Source organism: Physella acuta, unplaced genomic scaffold (genome assembly GCF_028476545.2).
Source record: "Physella acuta isolate Inbredline_101_S28 unplaced genomic scaffold, ASM2847654v3 ptg000014l, whole genome shotgun sequence".
Classification (NCBI taxonomy): domain Eukaryota; kingdom Metazoa; phylum Mollusca; class Gastropoda; family Physidae; genus Physella; species Physella acuta.
In genome coordinates, this window is record NW_026731534.1 from 76995 (window position 1) to 89059 (window position 12065).

General features: G+C 36.4%; 1 protein-coding gene across 1 annotated transcript; it reads right to left on the reverse strand.

Annotated features, from left to right (window-relative positions):
• Positions 1-6128: 6128 nt before the first annotated feature.
• Positions 6129-9231, reverse strand: LOC131936298 (uncharacterized). The gene is made up of 4 exons (XM_059293221.1): positions 9204-9231; positions 8964-9125; positions 6711-6925; positions 6129-6262 (listed from the first exon to the last, which is right to left on the reverse strand). Exons 2-4 carry the CDS (start codon positions 9102-9104, stop codon positions 6223-6225), a joined length of 396 nt encoding a protein of 131 aa, XP_059149204.1. The 5' UTR covers positions 9105-9125; positions 9204-9231; the 3' UTR covers positions 6129-6222.
• Positions 9232-12065: the final 2834 nt, after the last annotated feature.

Consider the following 12065-nt stretch of genomic DNA (forward strand, 5'->3'; position numbering starts at 1 on the left):
GAGGACTTGTTAAATAATTGATATATTTCAGCGGGTAGTGTAAGGACATGTTGCCAGGTCTCATTTGTGTGTGAATAAAATGTGCTTGTTGCATAAAAAATGTTTTACTCTCTCACTTGAAATCCACAAGAAAAAAAAAACGACAAACCAAGGATGACCTGGAGCTGCAGCAATGCTATCCTAGCCTAACCCTAAAATAGTAGCATTATATACACATGTGGTCGGTTACATATAACATATGCTCGGTTAAAATAACTCACACCCATCGTTGTTGTTTATTTTGTACTACGTAGATGATAGAACCTTCTTTCTAGTTCCAAGATACAACTTAATTGATTTATTTCCATTAAGCCATTTCAGTGATGTAGCTCAAATAAACCATTTCAGTGATGTAGTTCTTTAAAGCCATTTCAGTGACGTAGTTCCTATATCAGTGATGTAGTTCTTTAAAGCCATTTCAGTGACGTAGTTCCAATCAGCTATTTAAATGAGATGATAAAGTTACTCATTAACAACACATTCTTAAAAAAATCATTTTTTTGGCTTCACCATTTTAACTACAATTGATTAGTTCAACACACTGCACTAGTATTACCCGCCCTAAGTGAACATTAATTACTTTAAAACAACAACACACCATGATTACATCATTATTTATTGCTAGTTCACAACCGTTAATAACGTATAAGCTAGTGTTTATAAAATAAGGTTGAGAAGTAGGATTACGTGTCGCTTATCAAAGTCAATTCTAATTGCTGGTGAAAATATTGAAATTATTTATAATTTCTTTAAAAAATGTGTTAAAACGAATAAGAAAATATAAGTTTTGAAAAGAGGTACTATTTTATGTGAGTTGTGTGTGTTTAGCAATAAAAGGGTTAATGCCCCCCCCCCTCCCATAAGCGCCTATACCTAAACCTGTTGAGATGTATAACAGCACCTAATATATAAAAGCCGAAGTGCGCACTTATTTTTCTATCACTGGTAAAATGAAAAATAAAAATAAAATGAACAAATGTTTATAAAAACATTTAACTAGGGAAAGTACACACAAATAAAGACGTCATTGAATGTAGAATAGAAAAAAAAATTAATTTAAAATCGAATATCGAAAGGTGTGCACAATACTCACAATGTCAAGGGTAATTGAGACACAAAATTAATGATTAAATGTATTTGTCTAAAATAAGAAAGGCGTGTAAACATAGAAAACAAATATCGCAACAGTAAAATATACACCATCTTATCGTTAGGTTTAAGGTTAGGGTTATTATTAAGGTTTAATTTCCGGTTAAATTTCCGAATCTGGTTAAAATGCCGTTAAAATGCTGTCTCTAAATACTATTTCGTTTCCAGTTTCAATCGTAATAATTATGGTTCCAATTTCGAAAAAATTAAAATTACTAGTTCGTGATACGACTATTTCCAGTTCAGTAGTTTAAGTTTAAGTATATGTGTATATATAGGTTTTGGTTTGGAGAAAAAAAATGTAACTACATAACTGTCATAACGCGACGATTTTTACGCTATTTAGTTCTTTGTTTGCTTTGGCAAAAATATATTTCAATGTATAAAAAGCACATACTAATTCTGAAATATGTTTAGAGCTGTAAAATAGAACATAGGTAGAGAACAATTTTCTTTTTCAAACAGACTGTTAATCACAAATTAATTTAAAGACGTTAGTTAATTTATTGATTTATTCATTGGTGGATTAACCACATTAATTATAAAAGTTCAGAATAATGACTTTACTTAGAGTGAATTGTGACGTCACATGATTTATTTACATTTTCAACACTATTATCAATTTTTAACAGTACTTTTTATTTTAATAGGCCTATACAATACATTTCTCTAGATCTACAGATCAGCTGTCGAAAGAAGAAAAATTTATGAATCTAACTAGATCTAGATCTAGGTCACAAGACTTATCGTAAATTCTAGATCTAGACTTAATGTAAATTCTACATCTAGATCTAGAATCTATTTCAGGCCTTAATTATTTTATATAAATCTTTGTTTAGCTTCGATGGTCTTCTAATTCGAGAAAGCATGGGATTTATCTATCTAGGTTCTAGATCTAAATCTAGATCTAGAGTTACGGCAAAAAACTAAATCTGCATCTAGACTCAACGTAAATTCTACATCTACATCTAGATCTAGATTTAACGTAAATTCTAAAACTAGAATCTAGAACTAGAATCTATATACTAATCTATTTCAGGCCTTTCTTATTTTATATAAATCTTTGTTCACCTGTGGAATTGGCTAATTTGGGATATAGGCCCTAATTAAATTTAAAATAAGAGGACTTATTCGTGTAACTGGTTTCTTACTTTGCAGTAAATTATAGTACTAATTCTACATTAGTTATCCAGTGTAATGGCTACCATATGGGTGGTACGGGTTCGAGACACATCACGACAAAGTAACTTTTTTTTATCAATTTATGTTTTTTTAAACGTGAATGATGAAGCTGCCTATCGGAACCTCGCAGGAAACAGGGCAGGTGATGTAGAGTTCACCTGTTTCTTTGTCCTCGGCATATGAAAGGATAGTGTGGTCAGAGACATGCTCGGCCGGAATCGTATTTTTTTAAACGATAAAAACATGTTGTCTGAGACTTGAAGGGACACTAGGCAGGTGAAGTAGAGTTGCGTAGGTCACCTGTGACGTCATTATATGAAGGGATAGTGTGGTCAGAGCCATGCTCAGCCGAAATCTGTGTTTCTAAAAGATAAAAAACGTCTTTTTAAATGTGGGGTCTGGTGATTTTGTGATGATAAGTGACAGATGTGATGTCATTTATGGCTAACCGCCACAGTTATATAAGTAGACAACGGGTAGTCAAGTATAATTTTAAAACTTTGGGGGAAATGTACCAATGTGAAATCATTAAAAGCAAATCCGGGGATGTGAGGAAGCTTTTAACACCAAACCAAAATTAATTAGTTAAAAGAAAAACAACAAACGTCGTCTTTTTTACTTTCTCTTATAAAGAGTATAGAGAAAATATTGTAAAAAAAAATCTAGATTTTTGCAAATCTCGACGTTTTACACCTCCCAGAGTCGGAAAAACATAGTTTTGCAATCTTTTCCGTATGTCTGTGTGTAAGTATGTGTGTGTGTGTGTGTCTGTAAACACGATAATTTGAGTACCGTTATGGCTAGTTTGATGAAACTTCATATATAAGTATGATATTACATTTGTAGATCCTTTTCAACTTTTGAGCGATTTTCGATAACCGGAAGTGGAACTTTTTCAAATTTGAATTTGTGTTTAAAAGCCGATAATTTGAGTACTATTTCAGATAGATAAAGGAAATTTCAAATTTAAGTAAAAGATCTAATTCTCTGCCTTTTGACAAGTGTAGCGTAATTTCCGTTGAGCGCAAGTATTCATTTACGCTATTTCCGATTTCTGAAAAAACGCATGTGACTTCAGGCCAATGAGCTGAAATCAGTGTTTTTTAAGGAAAAAAAATGTTGTCTGAGGTATGACGTCTTTTTAAATGTTGGGTATGGCTTTTTGTGACGATGTGTGACAGTGGGAAAGGGGAGGGAAAGTTACATTATTGTCATATTCAATTTTAGAAGAATATAAAAATATATAAAAAGGCCACTATCAAAATTCTTATTAACTATCAGTTAAGGTCATCTTCCTTTTTATATGTTTAATGTAAGACCCATGATACATTTTCATCAATGGGCGCCCAGGTTTTTAATTTTAATAATTTTTTATCATCGCACAGCTTTAGTAAGGTTACACGATAAAGACTAGGCAGAAAGATAGAGCAAATCTAAACTGCATCTGGAGATTTATTAAAGTGAGTATTTATAGCAAATACATTTTGTTTTGTTGGCAAACTAAATTTCTTTTTACTTTGAGTAGATTTTTCCTGTGTGTTCTTTTACCTGATGTATGAATATAATCAAAGCGGTTTCCTTATTTTGTTTTGATGTGAGGCTTATTTGTTCATATTCAACCCATACTAGTCTGACAGGTAGTAGAGACGTTCCTGGCCGAACAGCTAATGTTGCGTTATATAATACAATCGCACAAGTTAAAGGTTAGAGGTAAAACGTTTTACAATGCAGTAATTTTAGAAAGGCAAATGGGTCATCGATAAATGACGTCACGCTTTTTTTGATGATTTTAAACTCCGTCTGGAGCTCGTGTGTCAAAAAGGGGAGTGACAGGGTTGGGGGTGGTTGTGGTGAGAGAGTGGTGTATGTGCCGTGGGGCAGATAATTAGCTGAATTCTTCTGCGTGTATTCAGTAAACACGGCATGTATATGTTATCAAAAAGGGTTAACGACACCAGAGAATCAGGGGCACTTAATCAGGATAAAATATCAGCTATTTTTGTCAGTCTCTGTTGTTTCAATGAAATTGACAAGTTTCCTAGACAACCATCAACTAACGTACTAACAAAGCAGTTTTTTTTATGTTGAATATGCTGCTAGTATTTTTATGAAAAATACAATAAAATAAATTGTAGTAAACGTGATTTCTGTTGTTTTTTTTTACTTTTACATTTTAGAGAAATTTAAACAATGGGCGATATTGCTACGCAGAGTGGCCACCCCTGCCTTTAAGAAAATATTACCTAGTTCTATGTGGCGCCACCTACCGCTGGTTAGCCAGGGAGAGATAAAAGTTTTCGAACTAAATCAATTGTTGTGAACGGGATTCCCATTGAAAACAAAAACATGGCGGCTATTTGTTAGTAGGCCCCGCTTCAAGATTTAAAAATCATCAAACGTTCCAGAAATGCAACAATTGTAAAACCTTTCAACGCTGTTTTGTTCATATGGATGGGAACAAATACATGTGTATGCATTTCTGAATATAAAAGTTTTGTGGCGGTAAGTATATTCAATATACTATTGATTTTATTTCTTTTGTTGATAGTTTGTCCAAGGATAGGGGACATTACTCTGACTCTACTCAGTCTTTGCTACTAAGATCTAGATCTACATTGCTTCAATCTAATCTAGTTCTAAAAGTATAAGTTCATGAATTAGAATTCATTAGATCTAGATCTAGTATTTTAGTAATCTAGATAAAATATTAGGGAAATGATGACTCTCAGTCTCACTCAGCCTACAACTTAATACAACTTAATCTTAATCGAATCTAGAGATCTTACTGATCTAGATTCTAGATCTAGATTAGAGATGGAATCTACATCTAGAATCTATCTAGAATCTAGATCTAGCTATCACCTATCTACAATTCTACATCTTATTAATTAAATAGATCTAGATCTACTAATCAGTACTAATCTAGATTTAGAGTCTAGTAATCTCGCTAGAGTCTAAGTCTATTACTATTAACTATTAACAATATTGTTGTCAAAGTCTAGATCTAGATCTAGATCTAAATTCTAGCTAGATCTAGATTTCTAGATGATAGTAGATCTTAAAGTAAGTAGCCTATTTAATAGGCCTAATTTAGTATTTAATTCCTAATTCTTAAGTCTACAATCAACTACACTGTAAAATAAAAGAAACTAGATCTAGAATCTAGACTACTTTAGTCTATAAATTTTAAAAAAATCCTGTATGTCGTATGTTACTGTCTACGTCGGAATTTTCAAGAGGACTTTTTTTTAGTCATAGATCTAGATCTATAAAAAAATTATTATTATTATACAGGGTCTAGTCCTACGTCAAAAAACATGTGTGTTCTAGATCTATCTATATAAAATATAATATATTTGTGTGTGTGTGTTATTTTAAAATTAATTTACATAAAACAACTCATCGTCGGAGTTTGTTTTGATTCCAAAAGCGAAAGTAGATTTCATAACTTAAACAAAATATTCACATTTGGTTTGAAAAAACAAAAAATCGCTAGGTGGCAACTACCGGAGCGAGAACTGGGTAAGCTACTTTAACAACTTAAAGAAAGCGCCTGTAGATGGCGCCACATAGAACTAGGTAACATTTTCTTACAGGCAGGGGTGGCCACTCTGTGTAGCAATATCGCCCATTATAAAGTCGCATGTATCTGCGTTGAAAATGACAACCAAATCAGTTTTAATACTAATATATTATTATTGATACGTTCAAAAAATAAAACAAACTACATTTTGTGAAGTAACTTTTTATTTCTCAACTACATTAGCCTCAACAACGTACTCACTAGCCAAACTACATCAGCTTCAACATGTCCTCACTTGCCAAACTACATCAGCCTCAACAACGTCCTCACTAGCCAAACATGAGCACTGGTATCATTTTTATGAGGTATCTGGGAATAGAAATAAAACATTTCAATAATTCCACATGCAATTTTTTTATCCGCTCTAAGATTACGCTAAACTCTAACTAAAAACGAAACAGTTTTAATCAAAGACTCAAATATGTCATCTATGAAAAAACACCCTATCAACCAATTAAAACGAAAGAATATTTTGACGACACTACTGATTGAGCGAATAAGCATCAAATATAAAACTTTAAAAATTCTTATATAGACTAGAGATTAGGGCCAGAATTAGGGTTAGTAACTGAGTTTGTGATTAGTGTAACAACCACCTAATTACGCAAGGAATACCATCCTCTTACCCCACCATGTTTCACTACCCCCTTCACCACCACCTTACCCCAGAAACACTTCCAGACCAGAAAATCCAGCATGTTATTTCACCCCCCCCCCCCAACCCCCACCCCTCCCGTCAGTACAAGGACGAGCTTACCCCAGAAACTCCATCTTCTCCAGCTTCCCATTCTTGTTGCCGTCTATAGCCTGGAATACCGCGTCAAACTCCAACATGGTGACGATCCCATCCTTGTTGACGTCGATGTACTTGCCCCAGTTCTCCGTCTCCTTGATCGAGGTGTCGATGTTCGCGAACACAAAGTCAAAAAACTCGTTCATGGACATAGCGTTGTCTTTGTTGTAATCATACACCTGTCATGATTAAATCTTATACAGATCATCATCAGCTCTTCAAATATGGAAGCAATGTACTAGACCAGCGGTCGGCAACCTTTTGAAGCGGAAGAGCCATAAGTTACAATTTTCAAAATTTCCCTGGTTTTAAAGAGCCACAAACATTTTTTTATTTCAAATATTTTATTTTTTATTAAGATTCTTAGTATTAGTGCAAGGAGCTGGAGAGCCGCATATTGATATCAAAACAGCCGCATGCGGCTCGCGAGCCGCAGGTTGCCGACCCCTGTACTAGACACTAAACTGTTGTGTTTAAAATTGTGTCGGCCTTAATGCAGTGAGTTAGCCACAGAACCTATGACTGAACCTATGACTGAACCTATGACTGAACCTATGACTGAACCTATGACTGAACCTATGACTGAACCTATGACTGAACCTATGACTGAACCTATGACTGAACCTATGACTGAACCTATGACTGAACCTATGACTTAACCTATGACTGAAACTATGACAGAACCTATGACTGAACCTATGACTGAACCTATGACTGAATCAAAGACTGAACCTATGACTGAACCTATGACTGAACCTAAGACTGAGCCTATGAATGAACCTATGACTGAACCTAAGACTGAGCCTATGACTGAACCTATGACTGAACCTAAGACTGAGCCTATGACTTAACCTATGACTGAACCTAAGACTGAGCCTATGAATAAACCTATGACTGAACCTAAGACTGAGCCTATGACTGAACCTATGACTGAACCTAAGACTGAGCCTATGAATGAACCTATGACTGAACCTAAGACTGAGCCTATGACTGAACCTATGACTGAACCTAAGACTGAGCCTATGACTGAACCTAAGACTGAGCCTATGACTGAACCTATGACAAGAAGATTTAACTCCGTCTGTCCGCCGTAACAAGAGTTACATGCAATCGAAGACCAGCAGTTACCTGTTACATAATACAAATTGACAGAGACCCACAACTAACTGTTACATAATACAAACTGAATTAGCCCTAAAATATCTGTTACATAAAATAAACTGTCAGAGACACTCAACTACCTGTTACAAAATAAAAACTGGCATAGACCCTCATCTACCTGTTATATAATACATATTGACATAGACCCTTAACTACCTGTCACATAAATCAAACTGACCTCACCAGCAGCTATCTGCCACACAACCCACACAAACCACACCAACCACACAACCCACACAACCCACACAAACCACACAAACCACACAAACCACACAAACCACACAACCCACACAACCCACACAACCCACACAACCCACACCAACAATACAACCCACACCAACCCCCACAACCCACACAAAACACACAACCCACACTAACCGCACAACCCACACAACCCACACAACCCACACAACCCACACAAACCACACAACCCACACAACCCACACAAACCACACAAACCACACAAACCACACAAACCACACAACCCACACAACCCACACAACCCACACCAACAACACAACCCACACCAACCCCCACAACCCACACAAAACACACAACCCACACTAACCGCACAACCCACACAACCCACACAACCCACACAAACCACACAACCCACACAACCCACACAAACCACACAACCCACACAACCCACACAACCCACACAACCCACACCCACAACACAACCCACACCAACCCCCACAACCCACACAAAACACACAACCCACACAACCCACACAACCCACACAACCCCCACAACCCACACAACCCACACAACCCACACAACCCACACAACCCACACAACCCACACAACCCACACAACCCACACAACCCACACAACCCACACCCACAACACAACCCACACTAACCGCACAACCCACAAAACCCACACAACCCACACAACACACACAAACCACACAACCCACACAACCCACACAAACCACACAATCCACACAACCCACACAACCCACACAACCCACACAACTCATACAAGACATACAACCCACACAACCCACACAACCCACACAACCCACACCAAAGACCAGGGACCAGCCCTACCCTCACAGCCGACCGAAGTTCCTCCTTGGACAGGTCACTGTCTTTGTTGACGTCCAGCTTGGCGTGCAGGTTCAAGACGTCACTGAAAGCAACCCCCAAGCTCAAGGCTGGCAGCAGTACAAAAACCCAGAGTGGCGACATGATGCAGGTCAGTAGGTCAATCTGTAAAGATATCTAAATAAAATATCGGGATAGACAAAAGTACGGTGGCATTTTAATACGAAAAAGATTCTGTCTTACCTTCAAGGTATTCGTTGTGAATTGCAATTCTCATCATGTGCAGCTTCAAACTTTTATACCTGTGCCCGGGGTTAATTCTATGCCGAGGTTAACTATACAAGATCTTCTCATATGTACTCAGCTAAACAATTCAGGTGGTGATTACAAGCGCTGGGCACTCATCAATGCTAATTCAACTAGCCCTTCAAAGATGTACTCACCTGAACAATCCAGGTGGTGATTACAAGAGCTCTACAGATCTAAGGTGACGTGCACGAGATCACTACATATCGTGACAGAAGTTGGGACATATGGAACACTACATACACATACACATACCATCAGACTAGAGAGATGGAAGAATACATACATACACCATCAGGATAGAGAGATGGAAGACTACATACACATATCAGAGTGGAGAGATGGAAGACTACATGTGGGCGTTAACTCTGTTACACGTGATTGTGCAGAAAAAATATACATATTATGTTTTCTTCCCTATTTTCTAGCTTTGAATAAACACTGTAAATATTACTGTACAATAACCTTTTTACAAGCTTTTATTTAACTCACTTCCTCTGTCGACAGTCTGTCTGTCGTTAGTCTGTCTAGATCGAAACGCCGCAGCGAATATTCGGACACTTCTACTTGAAAGATACAGTTCAAAGTTGGCACGTAGGTCAAGACATGAAGACAATGCAATCTGATATTAAAATTTACTTGATTGGATGCTTAATTAATTTTTTATGAATTAATACAATTTTGAGAAAAATTAGTAGGCATATCTATCCGGGAGCCGGACGTTTTCCCGAAAGACACTTGCCCGAATGCCGTTTGCCCGAAGGCCGATTTCCCGAATGGACACTTGCCCGAATGCGACAAATGTTAATTGATGGTGATGTTAGTGTAATCTCAATGAAGGCCATACTACTATTGACAATTATATTGCTAATGTATGGCATCATGTGGCTACAAAGTCTGTTCTACTAAATAAACTTGATCACTATATTATGTTAAGTGATTGAAATAGAGGCAACTTAAAGATTTGGTATACATTTTTGGGTCAATGTGTTCATTAATGCACAATTAAATTGTGGAACCACAATGTTACGTTGTTCTGCTTTTAGCTTTGCTCTTTCAAAACGTGCTAATGTTCTAGCTCTGTAACTGTTCAAATGTTCAAAAGTTGTGGTAGTTCTGTCTATGTTGAAGTTCTACCTATGTTGTAGTTCTGTAGATGTGGTAGTTCTGTTTATTTGGTAGTTCTGTAGATGTGGTAGTTCTGTTTATGTGGTAGTTCTGTTTATTTGGTAGTTCTGTAGATGTGTTAGTTCTGAAGATGCAGTCGTTCTGTCGATGTTGTAGTTATGAATTTGTAGTTCATAAAGTTCGGTAGCTGTTGTAACTATAAGCTGTACTTGTTCAGTACAGTTACCTGTTGTAGATCTCAACTGTTATCTTTGATAGCTTAAAAAGTTAGCTTTGGTAATTCTGCATTTTATTTACACCTTTCGAGTTTTATAAAGAAGAAGAATAAATTTACTGATTGATAGTTTTATCTGTTTAATTAAGTCAATCAATTAATGCACTAAATGAAATAACAAACATAATGATTTATTACTGTACCATGTTGTTATTTACATAAAGTGTAACTTTATTATGACATTGTAACGTTGAGTAATTCTCAAGTGCCCTCAATCGTGCAGCTGTTGTTATTAAACAAACAGATAATAGCTAGCAGTCTTTTTTCACCAAAGATTTTCTATGGGGGGGGGGGGCATTTGAAACTTTTGGTGTGAATGAGAGCGAACTGAATTTTTAGAGGCGTGGGGTGTGGACAAAGAGGAGATGCATGAAAGAAACCCTGATGACTAGTGTTGGGTTTAATAAGCAATACATGATGTGCATTGAACATCGTATACGTGGTTACCTCGATAACTCTATACTTATATCTAACTGAAATAAAATAAATGGCTAACTCTAGTCTTAGTCATAAACCAAGCCGTAATCTATAGCATAATTTTAAACAGAAAACACACGTTTCTAAAGTTTAAAAAAGTTATTTGGATTTACCTGTTTTAGATTGTACTTGAACTAGTGTCTGCTGGACGAGCGAGGGATGAATGGTAATGAACGCGAGGGTGCGAGCGGTAAAGCGTATGTCTCGGTTTTTTTATTTTTGGCAATATTCTACAGTTCAATGCAGTTTCAGCGTTTTCAGACCGTTAAAGTGTAGAATGTATTTAATTATAGATATGTTGCCAAAATTCACTTACTGACGCAATATGTAGCCTGGCAACAGTTACTGATAATAGTTTGAATCTAACTTCATTGACACCAATAGCGTCCAATAGTTGTGTTCTACGTGGCTCTATTGTCGCTAATTGTGTCTAGTGAATAGTGTAGTCAGCATTTTACCCAGCGGCATTAGCTTCCCTAATGTGGGTCAGGTAAACATTGGAGTTGGGTGGACTCTAGGAACCCCACAGACTCGAACTCGAGCCTTTTGTTTTAGCTGTAGTAAGCTCTACCATTCGATTATATATGATTACGGTTAAGGTTCCGATTTCTATTTTGGTTAAGAGTAAAGTGTATTTCAGTTCAGTTTAAAATCGTCGTGTCAGTCTCGGTTAAAATTGCTGTTTCCGGTTATTCTTAATGTTGCTAATGAAGTTCCGGTTCCGAATAAAGATTTTGTTCAGCTATATTTCCGTTTCATGTTGACGTCCCGGTACAAATTAAATCAAATTTCCTGTTAAATGTCCTTACCCGATTCTAGTTTAGTTTACGGTTTTGATTAAATTATTAGTCCTCGATAAAGTTCAGTTTCAATATAAATGTCTGTTTCCGGTTGAAATAAGCTTACTTTTAGATTGTTTT

Bases quoted from the DNA above. Each gene is read 5' to 3' on its own strand.
- LOC131936298 (XM_059293221.1), bottom strand. From the start codon at position 9,104: ATGTCGCCACTCTGGGTTTTTGTACTGCTGCCAGCCTTGAGCTTGGGG. The intron at 6,926-8,963 runs GTAGGGCTGGTC...TAATCATGACAG, and splicing joins AACTTCGGTCGGCTGTGAGG to GTGTATGATTACAACAAAGA. The intron at 6,263-6,710 runs GTAAGCTCGTCC...TTCTATTCCCAG, and splicing joins GAGAAGATGGAGTTTCTGGG to ATACCTCATAAAAATGATAC.